This window comes from Phalacrocorax aristotelis, chromosome 30 (genome assembly GCF_949628215.1).
Source record: "Phalacrocorax aristotelis chromosome 30, bGulAri2.1, whole genome shotgun sequence".
NCBI classification, from domain to species: Eukaryota; Metazoa; Chordata; class Aves; order Suliformes; family Phalacrocoracidae; genus Phalacrocorax; species Phalacrocorax aristotelis.
This window is the reverse complement of record NC_134305.1, coordinates 390,052-408,856: the sequence shown is the minus strand read 5'-3', so window position 1 is coordinate 408,856 and position 18,805 is coordinate 390,052. Positions and strand designations below refer to the sequence as shown.

Here is an 18,805-nt window from a genome sequence, read left to right as displayed (position 1 = left end):
CCGCCCCCCCCTCCTGCCCGCCAGGGTCCTGCCCCAGGCATAGAGGAGCCAACAGCAGAGAAAAAACACTTTATTTACCAAAAAACAGATGTTTTCCCTCCAAACCCGGGGAGGGGGGGGTCCAGTACCCCCGCACCCCACCCCATCAGGCCCCCCCACCGCGGGTGTCAGCCCCCCAAAACCCCAGCCCCCCATATCCATGCTCAGGCCCTCCCAAAACCCTTTATATCTGCCCTCAGCCCCCCACGGGAGGCTTTGGGGGGGGGGTCCATGACCCCCAAGGGGGCCCCCCCAAACACTTAGGGCCCCCCCGGGGGGGGCAACTTGCCCGTGATCTTGTTGGCCCCCTCCAGCAGGGCATTGTGGATGTCCTTGGCACCGGCGATCTGGGCCTTGATGAGGGGCAGGTACTGGGTGTAGGGGAGGGTCTCGCCTGCCCCCCCCTCGCCTTTCGGGGCTGCCGGCACCAGGGCTGGGGCGTGCTTGGCGCTGTCAAAGCTCTGCGAGAGGCACTCGTGGGCCAGGCGCTGTGGGGGGGACGGACACAGGGGGGTCACTGGGGTCGGAACAGCCAAGGGAACAAGATTGGGGGTGGGAATGGGGTGGGGATGGGGGCATGGTGGTGTCAAGGGGTGGGGGTTTAGGGGGGCACCAGTGCCACTGGGGGCATGGGGACAACACTGGGGGGTTTACAGGAAGGACAGGGACATGGGGGTGGGGTCACTTTAGGGGGGCAACAGCAGAGGGGACAAGATTGGGAGGGGGTGAGAGTGGGGCTGGGGGCGTGGTGGTGCCAAGGGGTGGGGGTTTAGGGGGGCACCAGTGCCACTGGGAGTGTGGGGACCACACCGGGGGTGTCATGGGGGGGTGGGGGGGTCACTGGGGGAATGACAGCAGGGGGAGAAGACTGGGGGGACAGGGATGGGGCTAGGGGCATGGCGGTGCCAAGGGGCGGGGGTTTAGGGAGACACCAATGCCACTGGGGGTGTGGGGCCCATGCTGGGGGTCCCGGGGGTGGTCACTCACAAGGCAGAGCTCCAGCTGGTCGCAGAGGGCGTAAAACTCCTCTAGGCTCTTGTCGAAGCGCTGCAGGACCCCATCGGCGCTCTTCCTGCGGGGGGGGGAGCACCCTCACTGCCACTGCTGCCCCCCGGGGGGTGTCCGGGGGACACTGGGAAGGGACTGGGGGGCTGCAGCAGGGAATGGGAGGCAGTGGGGGAGCACTGGGGGGTGCTGGGATGGCGCTGGGAGGAACTGGGAAGGCATTGGGGGGTACTGGAGAGCACTGGGAAGGTATTGTGGGGTACTGGGATGGAGCTGGGGGGCACTGGGAAGGCACTGGGGCATACTGGGGGATGGTCACTCACTGCCCGTTGTCGATGCTGGAGTTCTGCACCAGGTTCTGCGCTGCCACTTTCATCAGGGTCTGCGGGGGGTGGGGAAGGGCATCAGGGCGGGACACGCAGACCCCCCCAGCTCCCACCACGGCCCCACACTTGTCATCAGTTGTGGGGACTCATTTACTGGGGGGGGACACTCTGGGACACCTCCCCCACCCTCAATCATTAGGGCAGGGAGCCGCCCAGGACCCCCTTTACCAGCACAAGGACCCCCTAGTACCCCCCAAACAAGGGCATGGGGACAGGGACCCCCCCCAGGACCCCCATTACCAGCACAGGGACCCCCTGGGAACCCCCAGACAAGGACATTGGTACAGGACCCCCATTACCAGCACAAGGATCGCCATGGACCACCCAAACAAGAGCATGGGGACAGGGACTCTGCCCAGGACCCCCATTACCAGCACAGGGAGCCCCCAACGCCCAGGGGGACCCTCCCTGCCAGTGCCGGCCCCGCCCCGTCCCAACACCACGCCTCCCCGGTGGCAGACCCCCCCCCCGCTGACAAGCCCCGCCCTCTCCCGGCGGTAAGCCACGCCCCCATGCCGGGAATAGTCTGTCCACCGCGTCAGGCCTCACCCCCCCGCCGGCGGCAGGCCCCGCCCCGTGTCTGCGGCAGACCCCGCCCACCTGCAGGCTCTCCTTTAGCTGGGGGATGAGGAGGCGGAACCGCTGCACCGGGTCGAAGTCCTGCGCCTGCGCGGCCGCCACCTGCGCCGGCAGCGGCGGCCCCGGGGCCTGCCCCGGACCCGGCGGCTGACCCGGACCCGGCCCGGCGGCGGCGGGCAGAGCCGGCGGCGGCGCGGGGGCGGCGGGAGGTCCCGGGCCCGGCCCCGCGCCCGGCCCCGTCGGGGGCGGCTGCGGCTGCGCCGCCATTTCCCGGGCGCGCGCCTGGCTTCCGCTCCCGTCCGGCCCCGCGCGCCGAGAAGTGACGTCAGGGTGGGGGGTCCTGGCGCCGGCCGGAAGCAGCTGCCCCGCGCGGTGCCTGCGGAGGGCCCGGGGCCGGCCCCACCATGGCTCCCACCATCCAGACGCAGGCGCAGCGGGAGGAGCCGGGCCACAGGTGCGGCGTCGTCACGGGCCTGGCGTCATGGCGGGCGCCGTGGCGTCACGGGGCGGAGGCGGGGCCGCGGGTCGGGGGGGGGGGAGCCGGGCCGTCTGGGTCCCCTCGTGATGTCACTCCCCCTGGGGAGCGCGTGAACCTGGGTGTCCTGACGTCATAACGCACGTGGGGGGTTGGGGGTCCGTGACAACGGGGTCCCCTTATGGCGTCATAGAACATGTGGGGGGCTTGGGGGTCCCAGGCACCTGCGTGACATCCTGATGTCATAGCGCACAGAAGGGGAGGGGGCTCCCCTCGTGACGTCACACAAGGGGGGAGGGCGGCGGGTGGAAGCCTGGGTCCCTTTCTGACGTCATAGCTAACATAGGGGGTGACTCGGGGTGTTGGGGTACCCCCATGATGTCATAGTGTACATGGTGAGGATTTGGGGGTCTGTGTGCCTGGGTCTTCTCATGACATCATAGTGCAGGGGTGGGGATTGCCTCATGACATCATAGAGAGGGTGGGGGTGGTCCTGGATGCTGGGGTCCCCTGATGATGTCACAGCACACACCGGGGGGGCGGGGCACCCGCATGCCAGGGTCCCCCTGCTTCCCTCCCCCTCCCCACAGGCCCAGCTCCCACCGGACGTTGCCAGAGAGGTGAGTGGGGGGCAGAGCCTGGGGGGGCTTATGCTGCCCCCCAGTCCTGTGGGTCCCCCCTGTGTTTTGGGGCCCCACGACCCCACTGTGTTCGGGGGCCCCCCTGTATTCAGGGGCCCCCTGACACCCCCGGCCCCCCAGGTCAGGTGTGGTCTGTCGGGTCAAGTACTGCAACAGCCTCCCTGACATCCCCTTCGACCCCAAGTTCATCACGTACCCCTTCGACCAGAACCGGTACGGGGGGGCGGGGGGAGGAGGGGCGGCTCAGGGGGTAGCCCCTCCCCCCTCCCGTACCCCAATTTGGACCATAAAACGGGGCAGCAGGGGCATTTTGGGGGCTTTCCCCTGGGTTTGGGCAGTGCATGGGGGGACGGGGAGAGGTTTGGGGGGCTGGGGTCCCGTCTGGTTCCTGCAGCACAAAGGGGGGGGCGGGGGCGTTTGGTGGGGCTGGGGTGCTTTGGGGGTTCACTCAGCGCTGGGGGAGGGATTGGGGGGGGACTGGTGCGTTTTGAACCCCCCCTGGTTTGGTGGGGCGTTTGGGCAGAGGTGGGTTTTTTGAGGGGTGTGTTTTGGGGCTTTGTGGGGTCTTTTAGGAGAAAGTGGCATTTTTTGGGGTGATTTGGGGTTTGGGGGGGGTTGGGGTTTTTGGGGGGCCTTTTGGGGTGCCTGGACGTGTCGTTCCCCCCCCCCCCCCCAGGTTTGTGCAGTACAAGGCAACATCGCTGGAGAAGCAGCACAAGCACGACCTGCTGACAGAGCCCGACCTGGGCGTCACCATCGACCTCATCAACCCTGACACCTACCGCATCGACCCCAGCGGTGGGGCACCAGGGGGACCCCGAAGTTGGGGGGAACACCCCGAATTTGGGGGGGAGCCCAGATTTGAGGGGGGTACCCATGGAGGGCGGCACATCCACCCAAGGGCTGAGGGATACCCTGGAAGCTCCCCAAGGGGCTGAGCTTCCAGTAAGGGTTGGGGGGAGATTGGGGGGGATCCCAACACTGGGGGTGACCCCAACAGTGGGGTGGGAACCCCAAAATTGGGAGGGGAAGCTAAATTTTTCCTTCCACACACCCGCAGTGCTTCTGGACCCGGCAGATGAGAAGCTGCTGGAGGAGGAGATCCAGGCACCAACAAGCTCAAAGAGGTAATGGCACCCCGGGGGTGGGGAGCACCCCCAAACTGGCTGGGGGGGGCACACGGCACCCCCAAACCCCGGGGGGCCCCCCACATCACGCCACACCCCCCCCCCCCAGGTCACAGCAACACGCCAAGGTGGTGCCGTGGATGCGCAAGACCGAGTACATCTCCACCGAGTTCAACCGCTACGGCGTCTCCAACGAGAAACCCGAGGTCAAGTGAGTCTGGGGGGTCCCAGGGGGGTCCAGGGGGGTGGTCCTGGTGTGGGGATGCAGCCCCCTGCCCCCCCCTTACCCCCCCGTGTCTGTGCCCACCCCCCGCCAGGATCGGCGTCTCGGTGAAGCAGCAGTTCACGGAGGAAGAGATCTACAAAGACCGTGACAGCCAGATCGCTGCCATCGAGAAAACCTTTGAGGATGCCCAGAAAGCGGTGAGGGGGCAGACGATGGGATATTTGGGGTCCCCCTGGGATATTTGGGGACTCCCTGGGATTTTGGGGTCGCACGCACAGCCCTGACACCTTCCTCTGCCCCCCCAGATCACGCAGCATTACAGCAAGCCCCGTGTCACCCCCGTCGAGGTCATGCCCGTCTTCCCCGACTTCAAGGTAAGGGGGACACTTTGGGGTCTCCCTCGGCAGGGTGGGGGTACACGTTGGGGAGCCCCCAATGAGGGGGGGGCTACACCCCAAATCCCCCCCCACTCCCATGACGCTGTCCTGCAGGGGTAGTTGGGAGGGCAGTAGGCGGTTTTGGGGGCAGAACGGTGGTTCGAGGTTTGGGGGGGGTGGGCATGTTGTCCCCCCAACACCCCTTTTTATGCCCCCAACACCCCCTTTTTTGTCCCCCCCAGATGTGGATCAACCCTTGCGCCCAAGTCATCTTCGACTCGGACCCGGCGCCCAAGGACACGAGCGGCCCGGCTGCGCTGGAGATGATGTCCCAGGCCATGATCAGGTGCTGGGGGGGGCACATTTTGGGGGCGGGGGGTGCCTCTTGCCCTCCCTGCACCCCCTTTAACCCCTTCTGACCACAGGGGGATGATGGACGAGGAGGGGAAACCAGTTCGTGGCCTATTTCTTGCCGGTGGAGGAGACGCTGCGCAAGCGAAAGCGAGACCAGGAGGAGGAGATGGATTATGCCCCTGAGGATGTGTATGGGGGGGTCCTCTGCATCGGGGGGGGGGCCTTATACATCCGAGGGGGGTCCTATATAGCTGGGTGGGGGGCCCGCATAGCTTCAGAGGGTCTCATATAGCTTGGGGGGGGCCACGGGGAGCCGGTTGCAGGGATCCCCCAGCTCTGTGGAGGACAATCTGAGGGCCTGGCAGAGCCCATTAGGTTTTGGGGGGCTGCTTTGGCAGGTGTGTGGGGGGATTTGGGAGGGGGAGGGTCTTCCCAGCCCCCCCCACCCCCCCGTGCCCTCCCCGCCCCCCCAGATACGACTACAAGATCGCCCGGGAGTACAACTGGAACGTGAAGAACAAGGCCAGCAAGGGCTACGAGGAGAATTACTTCTTCATCTTCCGCGAGGGCGATGGCGTCTACTACAACGAGCTGGAGACCAGGTGGGGCTGGTGGGGGCACTGGGAGGCGCTGGGCGCCCCCCCCCCCCCCCTTCAAATAAAGGGGGCACTGGGGGGTGTTCCCCTTCCCTGGGGGCTCTTTGGAGGTCCCTGGGCGGGGGAGCCGGTGGTGGCGGGAGGGTCTTGCTGGGGGGGTCCCAAGGGGTGCTTGAGCCCCCCACCACCTGCCAGGACAGTGGGGGGGTGGGTGTTGCAGGGGGTCTAGGGTGGGTTCCTGGGGGTTCACAGGGGATCTGGGGGTGGGGGGGGTGTCTCTGGGGTCATGGGGGTTCACAGGGGAGTGTGGGGTTCACTGGGAGTTGGGAAGGGTCAGGAGAGGTCTAGGGGTGTTTCCTGGGAGGCAGGAGCAGTCTGGGGGGGTTCCCTGGGAGGCAGGAGGGATCGGGGTGGGGGCTCCCGGGGGTGCCTGACCCCCAGTTCCGCCCCCCCCCCAGGGTGCGGCTGAGCAAGCGGCGGGCCCGGGCGGGGGTGCAGTCGGGCACCAACGCGGTGCTGGTGGTGAAACACCGCGACATGAACGAGAAGGAGCTGGAGGCCCAGGTACAGCTGCGGGGGGGGGGTGGGGGGGGTATTGGGGACCCCCCACCCCCTTCTCCTGCCCACCCCGGGGTACTCGGGGACCCCGGTGTCCTGCTGACACACCCCCTTGCCCACCCCCACCAAGGAGGCACGGCGGGCGCAGCTGGAGAACCACGAGCCCGAGGAAGAGGAGGAGGAGGAGATGGAGGCTGAGAAGGAGGCGGCCGGATCAGGTTGGGGGGGGTCCTGGGTCTGGGGGGGGCACTCCCGGGGCGGAGGGGGGGGCTGTACCCCCCTGCGGCCGGCGGTACAGCGTGGGGCCCCCCCAATCTCTCCCCCTCCCTTCTAGATGAAGAGCGTGAGAAGGGCAGCGAGAGCGAGGGCGGGGGGAGCGGCGAGGAGGAGGAGGCCGAAGGCTCCGGGAGCAGCAGCGAGCAGGGAGGTTCGGCCCGCAGCGAGGAGGAGGATGAGGCCGAAGATGAAGAGGAGGATGAGGAAGGCAGAGGGGGCCGGCGGGCTGGCAGCGATGCCGCCCGGGCCGCTCGTGACCAGGAGGAGATCTTCGGTAGCGACAACGATGAGGAAGAGGAGGAAGAGGAGGAGGAGGAAGAATCGGAGGCGGGGGGAAGCGAGGGGGGTCCCCCCCGCAGCCCCCGCCTCAGCCCCAGTGAGGCCTCAGAGGAGGAGGATGAGGAGGAAGAGGAAGAGAGCGCCAGCGACGCCTCCGACTCCTCCAGCGACTGACGGGGGGATTCTCCAGCAGCTCATAGTGAGGTTGAACCTGGACCCATCGCCCCCGTCCCCATTTTGGGGCAAAAAAAAGCACTTTGGGTCCACTTGGGTTTGTTTTTTTTCTCTTTATTAACGTAGTCATGGTTACCAGCCATAGTCATAACAAAAGTTATTCATAATAAAATGTATCTAAAATAACGTTTCTATCTTGAAGGGCCGCGGCGCTACGTGTACAAAGGGGGGGGGGGCCTGTACCGACGGGGAGGGGGGGTCCCGGGGCGTTCCCCACCCCGGGGGGTGTCAACATGTACCTAAATTTGGGGTGTGCCCCCCCTGGGGGTGGACAGGGTGACACCCCCCCCCCGGGGGGCTAAAACCGAAAATAATATTAATAATAATAATATAATAATAAAGTGGAAAAAAAAAAACAACACAGAGAAAAACCCAACAAAAACCCAGGATTCGGGGATTATTAAAAATGGTGAAAACACAACAAATCCCTCCCCACCCCCCTCCATCCCCCCCAAAATAAAGAGGGGCCGGGAGAGCCCCGCCCCCAGTGCGCAGCCCCTGTAGTGTCATCGCGGCCCCCCGCCCCCTCCCCCCCCCCAAGCGAGGTCATCAGCCTCAGGAGCCCCTCCCTCGCAGGGGTCCCGGTGCCCCTCCTCCCGGCCTGGAGGAGGGGGGACAGGGGGGTTAAACCCCACCCCCCACTTATTTTAGGGTACCCCCCCGCGGGGGGGGGCCGGTGAGGGTGACTGGTCATGGAGGGGGTGCCCCCCCCGGCGGAGGGGGTGTTAAGGGTGTGGCCCCCCCGATTTGGGGAGGGGGGCGGCGCCATCAGATGGTGGAGGTCTTGTCTGTGCCATCTGCGGGGGGGTTGGGGGGGGCGGTGTCAGGGGGGGGCACCGTGTCCCCCCACGGTGTCCCTGTGCCTTTGTGCCCCGCCCCCCCATATCTCCGGGCACCCCCCGCCATGTCCCCCCGTGTCATCCCCATGCCCCTGTGCCCCCCCACGCCCCTGTGCCCCCCGTGTTACCCCCGTGCCCCCCCATATCCCCGTGCCCCCCCATGTGCCCCCCGCGTCCCCCCGCGCCCCCCCTCACCGCCCAGCGCGTGCTCCGTCATGCTCAGGCACAGCGACTCCAGCGTGGGTTGATCTCCAGGTCAGTGCCGGGGAGGGGACACTCTGGGCGACACACAGGGTGAGGGGGGGGGCCCCAGGCACCCTGTCCCCCCCTCCCAGACCCCCCCAGACCCTCCTGGGGGGGTCCCGGCCCCCCTGACCTACCCTGGGGAAGGCGAGCAGGGCCTGGGGCGAGGTGTGGACGGGCAGCGAGTGGGTGCGCTGCACCGCGCTGCGGCTCCCCGGGGAGCCCCCGGCCCCCCCACTGCCGAACCACAGGCTCTGGGGGGTGGGCGACAGGGTCTTTGTTACGGGGGGGTGCCAAACCCCGACACAGGGGTGCTGGCATCCAGGAGGGTCCCCCCCAAAATAAGACCCCAGGATCTGGGACCCCCCATTTCCCCCCATGGGGATCCCAGGGTGAAGGAGTAGCCCCAAAGGATCCAGCGTCTGCCCCCCCCAAACAGCACCCCCCAAGTTCACCCAGACACCCCAACAAACAGCAGCCCCCCCCAGTCCCCAAGGTCCCCCACACCTGCCCCCCCACACCCACCTCCCCAACCCCCCAGGATCCCCACCAATGCCCAGGGACCCCCCACACCCACCCCCCCAACCCCCAGGATCTCCCCCAATGCCCAGGGACCCCCACACCCGCCCCCCCAACCCCCAGGATCCCCACCAATGCCCAGGGACCCCTACACCTGCCCCAACCCCCAGGATCCCCACCAATGCCCAGGGACCCCCACACCTGCCCCCCCCCAACCCCCAGGATCCCCACCAATGCCCAGGGACCCCCACACCTGCCCCCCTCAACCCCCAGGATCCCCCCCAATGCCCAAGGACCCCCACATCTCACCTGCCCCCCACACCATAGGACCCCTCCCAATACCTGGGGACCCCAGCTTCTGCCCCCCAGCCCCCCACCTCCATATCCCCAGGGATCCCAGCGTATGAACCCCCCCAAATCCCATAGGACCCCAGCACCCACCCCACCCATGCCCCGACCCTCCCCAAATCCTCACAGACCCCCAGAACCCCCAAAGGAGCCCACACCCATCCCCGTGACCCACCTGGCGTCCCTGGGCGCCGAGGGGGGGTCCACCGAGGGGGGGCCGGGGGGCAGGGGCCCCCCCAGCAGGCCCCAGCAGCCCCAGGCGGGCAGGGGGCAGCGGGCGGGGGGGCAACGCGAAGGGGCGCTGCCCCCGCCGCCCCCCCGCCCCCCCCACAGAGCCAGCTATGGGGAGCGAGTTGGAGCCGAAGGCCCAGCTGGGGGAGGACACAGCGGGGATCAGGATGGTACTGGCACCCCCCAGATCCCCTGCAGGTCACCCAGAGTCCCCCCCAGGGGAAAATGAGGCACCCCAACCCTTCAGCAGGGGGGCAATGGGACAAACTGGGGCAGAAGGGTGCCCTGGGAGAGGCTGAGACCCCCTCACACCCCGCCAAATTGGGGGGGGGGGGGAGCAGAAGTTGGGCACAGTGGGGGAAATCAGGCCCCTGGGGGGAGCAAAGAGCCCCAAGAGGAAACGGGTGCAGGGTGTGACTGGGGGTGCCTGAGACCCCCCGGGCCCTCCCCAAACCCCCACCTACCCCTTGGCGGGCCGATAGCCCTGGCTGTCGAGCGGCACCTTCTTGGGGAAGGTGCGGAGCAGCTTCAGGACCTGCTGCTTCCAGGAGAGGAGCCTCTTCTTCTGCGTCTCCGTGAACGCCTGGGGGGACACAAACACGGGGGGGGGTGGGGGGCATCAGCAGGCGACACACGGCCCTGCAGCCCCCCCAGTCCCCCCCAGTCCCTGCCCTACCTCGTGGCTCAGGCACTTCTCGAGGAGCTGGAGGTAACTGGTGATGTTCTCCTCGTCCGGCCGCGACACCAGCAGCTGGGTGCACACTGAGGGGGGGGTCAGGGAGGAGCCCAGGCGTCCGGGCACCCTGAGCCCCCCCCCAGCACCCTGATACCCCTCCCTCAGCACCCCAGGACCCCCCCCCCCCAAAAAAGTGGGTGTCTCACCTTTGCCCATGACACGGGTGAACTGCCCCGGGATGTCCCCGTCGGGGACAGGGGCGGCGGGGGCTTCAGCGTCGGCGGTTGGGTGGGGGGTGAAGGCGTCGGCAGCCCCCGGGGGGGCCCCATCGGGGGTGCCATTGGAGGGGGGGGCAGCCGGGGGGGGCCGGAAGGCCTTGATGGGGGTCACCATGATCTGCTGGAGCTCCTGCAGTGCCGTCCACAGGTTGCCCCCCTCCAGGATGTCCTGCAGGGGATCAGGGACACGTAGGACAGGGCGGGGGACATGGGGACCTTGGGGGGGGATCAGGGGACACCCCCCCCCAGCTCTAGGGACAGCCTGTGCCACCCCTGGGGACATGAGGGTACAAGGGTGCCAGCCCTCAGGATGCAGAAAGGGACCAGGGCCACCCCACTCCACCCGTGGGGACCCCAGGGCCACCCCACTCCACCCGTGGGGACCCCAGGGCCACCCCACTCCACCCGTGGGGACCCCAGGGCCACCCCCGGGCCCACCTTCTCCAGCGCCCTGAGGACACTCTGCCGCTCCCGCAGCTTCTGGATGCTCAGGGCGATCTTGTGCCGCGCGCCCTTGGTGACGTTCTGCGGGGGACAAGGGAGGGACAGGCGGGATGGGGGGTCGTCCCCTCATCCACGGGTGGCAGGGACAGGGAGCAGGGGACACCAGGGGACCCCGCCGTCTCACCTGCGACTCGAGGTGATGCTCCGTCAGAGTCATCATCTCCTCGTACGTCATTTGGGAGAAGAGTGCCGCGTACTTGTGCAGCCGCAGGCTCTTCAGCCAGGAGGGGACATCTTTGGGGGGGGGCGGGGTGGGGGCAACACGGTGGCAGCCGTGAGGTGGTGGGTCCCCACGGCCCCCCCCCGGCGCCACCCACGTCTGCCCTGTCCCCCACCTTTCATGCCGCTGCCGTCCTCCTGGAAGGTGTTGCGGCCTCCGGCTGGCTCCTCAGTCTGCTCACTGCCCGAGGAGGCCACGCTGCTCTGGGGCGAGAGGGGCGCGTGGTCCCCGAACGGGGGGCGGGGTGGGACGGGGACAGCGGGCTCGTCACCACCCCCTGGCCACTCGCCTCCCCCTCCCTGGGGGCTGCCGGGCACCAGCGAGAGGGAGCGCTTCAGCGGGCTGGGGTGCAGCTGGCAGGGCAGAGCTGTGGGGAGCAGGGGGTCAGGGGGTGCCCAGACGACAGGATCCCCTCCGCACGACCCTCCCCCAGCCCCCCAAGTCCTCTGCGGCCACCTGGGTCCCCCTCCAGACCCTTAATGTCCCCCCCCAGGTCCCCCCCTCAGACCTTAATGTCTCCCCCAGGTCCCTACGCCCCCTACCTGTCTTCCCCCCAACCCCATCAGCCCCCCCATGCCCCTCCCCAGCCCCCCAGATCCCCTCCCCAGACACCAAGATGTCCCCCCCGACCTCTCCAAGTCCTTCTTCAGCACTTAATGTCTCTCCAACATCTCCCCAACCCTTACCGTCCCACCATGGTCCCTCCTCAGCCCCCCCCGGACCCCTCCCTGCCCCCCCGCCAAGTCACTCCTCAGCCATCAGTGTCACCCCCAGGCCCCTTCCCACCCACCTGGGCCCCACTCACTCGCTCCCCCCAGGCCGTTGCCGCTGGTGGGGGGGTGGAAGGGCGGGTGCCCGTTCTCCCGGGGCGCCGCCTCGGGCCAGGCCGGCCCCAGCTCGGGGGCTGCGTGCTCAGGCCACTCGTGGGGAGGTTGCGGCCGTCGAGGGGCGTCGGGGCGGGGGGGTCGCGCCGGGGGGCCGCTGCCGCCGGCCAAACGCTCCTCCAGGTGGCCCAGCCAGAGGGCCAAGGCGCTGCGGTCGTCCAGGGTGGTGGCGGGGTGGATGAGGGCGTAGGAGAGGAGCTGCCGGCTCTCCTCCACGCAGCGGTTGCTCTCAATGGCGTATGCCAGGATCTTCTGCAGCCGCTTCATGTACTCGGCCTTGGCGGCAGCGTTACCCGGCTGCAGGAGCGGGAGGTGGGCCAGGAGCAGGGCCACCGCTGCCTCTGCCGGCTCCTGCGGCCACTGGCTGATGGCGGCTGCGGGGTGGGAAAGTGGTGAGGGGGGGTGTCGGTGCCACCGCACCGCCCGGGGGGATGCACCGAGGAGGGGATGAGGCTGCGCCCCACGTGTAATCACCTCGTTGGGATGTGGGGGAGGATTTTGGGGGCAATGGAGCTAAACCACGCCGCTTTGGGCTGGAAATGGGGGAGCAAAACTCGCCAGGGGCAAACATAGGGGGTTAAAATTGGGGACAAACTCCCTCAGTTTTCCCTAAGGAAGACGGGAGCCCCATGAGCCCCCGCAGCTGCCCAGGAACACACAGGGAGAACCCCCCACCTCCCCAGGACTGCAGGAAGGGACCCCAGAGGTACCTGGGGACAAAGGGGGTACCCCAGGCTGAGGCAGGGAGCCCTGCCAGGCACCCAGGCTGCTTTTGGGGTCTCTGTAAAGCTTCCACAGGGCACCCAGGACCACATGGGGAGCCCCTGGGGGGGGATGATGGACAGAGACCCACCACATGTGGTGAGAGCCCTTGGGGGCTCCGCAGGGTCCCCAGGGAGCCCACCTGCCCACCCAGGGAGCCCATCCATCCACCCAGGGAGCCCTAAGGGTCCCTGCAGAGCCCACCTACCTACCCAGGGAGCCCCACGGGTCCCTGCAGAGCCCACCTACCCAACCAGGGAACACACCCGTCCACCTGGGGAGTTCCTGGGCTCCCTGCAGAGCCCACCTGCCCAGCCCAGAAGCCCCAAGGGTCACCACAGAGCCCCCATCCACCCGGGGAACCCCACCACCGTGCCTCACCAGCACTGTTGGCCTCGGCCTCGAGGAGGTGGATGTCGGTGCAGTCGGCCAGCGAGTGCTCAAGGCAGAGCTGGAGGAAGCGGGCCTGCGTGCGGGTGACACGCTTCAGCAGCGAGAGCAGGGCCACCGTCTGCTCGCACTCATTCCAGCCCTTGAACCACCCCGCCACGATCCCCACCTGATCCCGGAACATCATGGCGGTGCCGGGGGGGCTGAGGGCGGTGGGGAGGGGGAGACGCGGGGCCCAGCCGTGCCCCCCCCCCTCACATGGCGGCGATGCGGCGGCCGCAGTGGGGGCCCCTGCGGGGCCTGGCTGAGGAGTCAGTGCCCCCCCGGGCCAGGGCGGGCATGGGGGGGGGCACGAGGCCCGGACGGCTCAGGCCGGGCCCCCCGGCTGCGTTCCCGCGGGAGAGGCCCACTGATCCCTGCGGAGAGAGAGAGGAGACGGGGCAGCGTCAGGGCCAGGGACCCTCCGCGGGGAGCCCCCCACCCAGCGGGGACGGGCACACGCCCCCCCAGCACCGGGAGCACCTCAGGGTGCCGGTTCAGCCCCGCCAGCACAGCCAGGACCCCCGGGAGCCCCGCCCCCCGTCCCGACCCCCGAGGATGGGACCCCCTGCCCCGTCCGCGGAGACACGGCCTCCGCCGGGAGGAGCGCGGAACCCGCCGCATCGCCCGCCCGGGGCCCGGCCCGACGCCCCGGCGGAGGGGAGCGGACGGCGAGCAGCCAGAGGGGCGGCGCGCCCGGGCGCGGGGGTATCCCCGGGCCCTTCGGCGCCCTCCCGGCGGGCGGAGCGGCCACAGCCGGGCGCGGGGCGCCGCCGGGGAGAGCAGAGGGGCCGGGCCGGGGCGGGGGCACCGGGCGGGGCGGGGGCGCCGGGGCAGGGCGGGCGGGTGGTGCCGGTACGGGGCGGGATGGGGGTGTGCTGGTCAGGGCCCGGCCGGGGAGGCCGCGCCGGGGGCGGCCCAGGCCCGGCGGCCGCGGGGAGGGGCCGGGGGGTCGGGGCCGGGGGGTCGGGGCTGGGGCGGGGCGCGGGGCGGGGCGCGGGGCGGGGCGCGGGGGCGCGGCGGGGCGCGGCGGGGCGCGGCGGGGCCCGGGGTCGCCCCTCCCCCCCCAACTCACCACCGCCGCCGCCGCCGCCGCGCTCGGAGGCGCCCGTCGCCGCCGCGCAACGTCAGCGCGCACAGCACGCAGGGTGCGTCACGGCGCCACTGCGCATGCCCCCGCCGCCGCGCCCCGCCCCTTCCGCCACCCTCAAAGCCGCAGCCAATGAGAGGGCAGCAGGGTGGGACCGCCGCTTCCGGCGGCGAGTTGTCCGCCTCTGGCGTCTCTGTCCCGGCTCGCTATTGGACCGCAGCGCTGCCAATGGGATCGCGGGGGCGGGCCGCGCGGCATCGCGTGGGACGGGGAGGAGGCAAGGGCCGCAGCGCGGCCACGCCCCTTTGCGCCGGCCACGCCCCCTCCCGCCACGTCCCTCCGAGACCACGCCCTCTAACAGCACACACCCATCTCTGGACCTAGACCACGCCCCATCTCTTGGGCCACGCCCCCGGGTTCATCCTGCCCCGTAGGGGCGGGGCTTGAGGAGGTGGGACCTTTAGGGTGGGGCGTGGGCGTGGCCTATGGGCGGGGCTGTGGGGCCGTGACTCGGGGGCCCCAATCGCAGGGTGCATGGCCCTGGTCCCCAGTGCTCCTGGTGTCCCCCAGTGTGTCCCCAGTGCCCTCAGTATCCCCCAGTGTCTCCAGCGTGGCCCCAGTGGCCCCAGCTTGTGTCCCCCAGCGTCCCCCAGCATGGCCCCAGTGTCTCCAGCCCATGTCCCCCAGTGCCACCAGTGTCCCCCAGTATGTCCTCAGTGTGCCCCAGTGTGTCCCAGTGCCCCCAGTGTGTCCCTCAGTGCCCCCAGTAAGCCTCCAGTGTCCCTAGTGGGCCCCCAGTGTTTCCAGTGTTCCTCAGTTCCTCCAGTGGGTCCCCAGTGTCCCCAGCCCATGTCCCCCAACATCCCCAGTGTCCCCAGCTCATGTTCCCAGTGTCCCCAGTGTCCCCCAGTGTGCCCAGCCCATCTGTCCAGTGTCCCCAGTGTCCCCAGCCCATGTTCCCCAACATCCCCCAGTGTCCAGTGTCCCCAGCCCATGATCCAGTGTCCCGTGTCCCCAGCCCATGTCCCCAGTGTCCCCAGTCCGTGTCCCCAGTGTCCCCAGCCCATGTCCCCAGTGTCCCCAGTGTCCCCAGCACCCCGTCTCCTCCAGCCCGTGCCTGCTGTCCCCAACGGCTCCGGCCGCGCATCCCCGTGCCCCAGCATGTCCCTGGCCTCTGGTGCACGTGTGCTCCCAGGGGACAGGGAGAGGGACAGAGGGACAGAGGGACGGACGGAGGGAGGAATGGAAGGAGGGAGATATGGACAGACGGAGGGAGGGAGGGAAGGAGGGATGGACAGAAAGAGGAATGAAGGGATGGATAGATGGAGGGAGAGCAGGAAGGACAGACAGACAGAGGGAGGGATGGAGGGAGGGAAGGACAGACAGATGGAGGGAGGGAAGGATAGACAGGTGGAGGGAGGGATGGAGGGAGGGCCGGAAGGACAGACAGACAGAGGGAGGGAGGGAGGGACAGACAGGCGGAGGGAGGGATGGGGGACGTGATGGAGGGATGGACAGACAGACGGAGGGATGGAAGGAGGGAGGGAGGGAGGGAGGGAGGGAAGGACAGACAGACGGAGAGAGGGAGGACCGAGGGCTGGGGGCAGACAGACGGACGTGGACAGGGACCGACGGACAGAGGGACCGGTGTCTCCCGGCCCCGCCGGTGCGGGGCAGCAGAGCCCGTCCCGCCCCTCCGTGGGTCCGTCCGCGGGTCGGTGGGTCCGTCCGCGGGTCGGTGGGCCCGTCCGTGGGTCGGTGGGCCCGCCCGCCGGCCCCGCCCCGCCCCGCCCCACCCCGCCCCGCCCCGCCCCGGCGGCTCTGCGGCTCCGAGCGGCGGCGGCGGCCTGTGCCGGCGGGACCGGGGCTGCACCAGCACCGCCACCCGCACCGGGGCCGCCCCGCCGCCATCCCGGGGCCGCCCCGCCGCGCCGCACCCGCCCCGCCGCCATCAGCCCGGGCCGGCGTCCCGGAGCCCGCCCCCGGCATCCCGGTGCCCCCATCCCGGCATCCCGGTGCCCCCATCCCGGCATCCCGGTGCCCCCCCCCCGGCATCCCGGTATCCCCACCCCGGCATCCCGGTATCCCCACCCCGGCATCCCGGCGCTCCCCCACCCCGGTACCGGCATCCCCCCACCCCATCGCCCCTCCCCAACCCCGCTACAACCGGTCCCGGTCCCCCCCCACCCCCGTTCCCTGTGCTCCCTCCCACCGCCCATGGCCCCCCGGCGGGGCGAGGCCTGACCGGGCCCGGTGCCCCCCCCCGCCCCGGGCCGGTGCCGGGCTCGGAGCCGTGATGGGAGCGTCCGTGGGCTGAGCCCCCCCCAGGTACCGGGGGGCTTCGGCGGGGGTGGGGGCGGATACCGGGGGCCGGGGTACGGGGGGGCGGTTCCGGGGGGGTCACCGGAGGGGTGGTTACCGGAGGGTGGGGGGTGGTTACCGGTTGGGTGCACCGGGGGGCAGTCCCTGGGTTGTGCTGTCCTGTACTGGGTCTGTACTGGGCCATACTGGGCTGTGCAGTCCTGTACTGGGTCTGTACTGGGTCTGTACTGGGCCATACTGGGCTGTGCAGTCCTGTTCTGGGTCTGTACTGGGTCTGTACTGGGCCATACTGGGCCATACTGGGCTGTGCAGTTCTGTACGGGGTCTGTACTGGGTCTGTACTGGGCCATACTGGGCTGTGCAGTCCTGTACTGGCCTGTACTGGGTCTGTACTGGGCCATACTGGGCCATACTGGGCTGTGCAGTTCTGTACGGGGTCTGTACTGGGTCTGTACTGGGTCTGTACTGGGCCATACTGGGCTGTGCGGTCCTGTACTGGGTCTGTACTGGGTCTGTACTGGGCCATACTGGGCTGTGCAGTCCTGTATGGGTCTGTACTGGGCTGTACGGGGTCTGTACTGGGCTGTGCAGTGCTGTACTGGGGCTGTACTGGTCTGTACTTGGCTGTGCAGTTCTGTACGGGGTCTGTACTGGGTCTGTACTGGGCCATACTGTGCTGTGCAGTCCTGTACTGGGTCTGTACTGGGCCATACTGGGCTGTGCAGTTCTGTACGGGGTCTGTACTGGGCTGTACTGGGCCATACTGGGCTGTGCAGTCCTGTACGGGGTCTGTATGGCGTCTGTACTGGGCCATACTGGGCTGTGCAGTCCTGTACTGGCCTGTACTGGGTCTGTACTGGGCCATACTGGGCCATACTGTGCAGTTCTGTACGGGGTCTGTACTGGGTCTGTACTGGGTCTGTACTGGGCCATACTGGGCTGTGCAGTCCTGTACTGGGTCTGTACTGGTCTGTACTGGGCCATACTGGGCTGTGCAGTCCTGTTCTGGGTCTGTACTGGGTCTGTACTGGGCCATACTGGGCTGTGCAGTCCTGTATGGGTCTGTACTGGGCTGTGCAGTGCTGTACTGGGGCTGTACTGGTCTGTACTTGGCTGTGCAGTTCTGTACGGGGTCTGTACTGGGCTGTACTGGGCCATACTGGGCTGTGCAGTCCTGTACTGGGGCTGCACTGGGGCTGTACTGGGCCATACTGGGCTGTGCAGTCCTGTACGGGGTCTGTACTGGGTCTGTGCTGGGCCATACTGGGCTGTGCAGTCCTGTACTGGGTCTGTACTGGGTCTGTGCTGGGTCTGTACTGGGCCATACTGGGCTGTGCAGTCCTGTTCTGGGTCTGTATTGGGCTGTACTGGGCCATACTGGGCTGTGCAGTCCTGTACTGGGTCTGTACTGGGTCTGTACTGGGCCATACTGGGCTGTGCAGTCCTGTATGGGTCTGTACTGGGCTGTACGGGGTCTGGTCTGTACTGGGCTGTGCAGTGCTGTACTGGGGCTGTACTGGTCTGTACTGGGCTGTGCAGTTCTGTACGGGGTCTGTACTGGGTCTGTACTGGGCCATACTGGGCTGTGCAGTCCTGTACTGGGGCTGCACTGGGGCTGTACTGGGCCATACTGGGCTGTGCAGTCCTGTACTGGGTCTGTACTGGGTCTGTGCTGGGTCTGTACTGGGCCATACTGGGCTGTGCAGTCCTGTTCTGGGTCTGTATTGGGCTGTACTGGGCCATACTGGGCTGTGCAGTCCTGTACTGGGTCTGTACTGGGCCATACTGGGCTGTGCAGTCCTGTACTGGGTCTGTACTGGGCCATACTGGGCTGTGCAGTCCTGTACGGGTCTGTACTGGGCCATACTGGGCTGTGCAGTCCTGTACTGGTCTGTACTGGGTCTGTGCTGGGTCTGTGCTGGGCTGTGCGGTCTTATACTGGTCTTTAACTGGCCATACTGGGCTGTGCTGTCCTGTACAGGTCTGTACTGGGCTGTGTGGTCCCATAAGGATCTGAACTGGGCATAATGGGCTGTGCAGTCCCATATTGGTCTCTACTGGGCCATACTGTGCTGGGCTGTCCCATACTGTTTGTACTGGGCCGTACTGGGACCATGCAGTCCTGTACTGGGACATACTGGGCCACGTTGTTCTGTACTGGGCTGTGCTGAGCCATACTGGCCTGTACTGGGCTGTGCTGAGCCATACTGGACTGTACTGCCTCATACATACTGGGATGTACTGGGCTGTGTTGGTTTTGTACTGGCTTGTACTGGTCCATACTGGTCTGGTCTGGACCATACTGATC

General features: G+C 68.2%; 3 protein-coding genes across 3 annotated transcripts; 1 reads left to right on the top strand and 2 right to left on the bottom strand.

Annotated features, from left to right (window-relative positions):
* Positions 1-54: 54 nt before the first annotated feature.
* Positions 55-2,329, bottom strand: LOC142048996 (mediator of RNA polymerase II transcription subunit 29-like). Its single transcript, XM_075076359.1, has 4 exons — positions 2,031-2,329; positions 1,368-1,426; positions 1,027-1,111; positions 55-527 (listed from the first exon to the last, which is right to left on the bottom strand). Exons 1-4 carry the CDS (start codon positions 2,274-2,276, stop codon positions 300-302), a joined length of 618 nt encoding a protein of 205 aa, XP_074932460.1. The 5' UTR covers positions 2,277-2,329; the 3' UTR covers positions 55-299.
* LOC142048987 (RNA polymerase II-associated factor 1 homolog) lies at positions 2,263-7,278 on the top strand. The gene is given in 15 exon segments (XM_075076342.1): positions 2,263-2,463; positions 3,075-3,104; positions 3,246-3,338; positions 3,802-3,923; positions 4,186-4,252; positions 4,362-4,463; positions 4,570-4,675; positions 4,784-4,852; positions 5,098-5,201; positions 5,281-5,299; positions 5,301-5,398; positions 5,683-5,811; positions 6,264-6,369; positions 6,494-6,581; positions 6,698-7,278. Coding segments are annotated over 15 exon segments (1,578 nt in total). The 5' UTR covers positions 2,263-2,413; the 3' UTR covers positions 7,093-7,278.
* A 904-nt stretch (positions 7,279-8,182) lies between these two features.
* LOC142048980 (protein Smaug homolog 2-like) lies at positions 8,183-14,266 on the bottom strand. Its single transcript, XM_075076329.1, has 11 exons — positions 14,161-14,266; positions 13,038-13,462; positions 11,801-12,268; positions 11,126-11,377; positions 10,915-11,024; positions 10,725-10,811; positions 10,215-10,455; positions 10,009-10,094; positions 9,797-9,915; positions 9,277-9,472; positions 8,183-8,488 (listed from the first exon to the last, which is right to left on the bottom strand). Exons 2-11 carry the CDS (start codon positions 13,231-13,233, stop codon positions 8,183-8,185), a joined length of 2,061 nt encoding a protein of 686 aa, XP_074932430.1. The 5' UTR covers positions 13,234-13,462; positions 14,161-14,266.
* Positions 14,267-18,805: the final 4,539 nt, after the last annotated feature.

Bases quoted from the DNA above. Each gene is read 5' to 3' on its own strand.
- LOC142048980 (XM_075076329.1), bottom strand. From the start codon at position 13,233: ATGATGTTCCGGGATCAGGTGGGGATCGTGGCGGGGTGGTTCAAGGGC. The intron at 11,378-11,800 runs GTGGGTGGGAAG...TGCTCCCCACAG, and splicing joins AGCGAGTGAGTGGGGCCCAG to CTCTGCCCTGCCAGCTGCAC. The intron at 8,489-9,276 runs GTGGGTCACGGG...CCCACCCCCCAG, and splicing joins TCGGCGCCCAGGGACGCCAG to AGCCTGTGGTTCGGCAGTGG.
- LOC142048996 (XM_075076359.1), bottom strand. From the start codon at position 2,276: ATGGCGGCGCAGCCGCAGCCGCCCCCGACGGGGCCGGGCGCGGGGCCG. The intron at 1,427-2,030 runs GTGGGCGGGGTC...CACCCCCCGCAG, and splicing joins AGCTAAAGGAGAGCCTGCAG to ACCCTGATGAAAGTGGCAGC. The intron at 528-1,026 runs GTGAGTGACCAC...TCCCCCCCACAG, and splicing joins ACCAGCTGGAGCTCTGCCTT to CGCCTGGCCCACGAGTGCCT.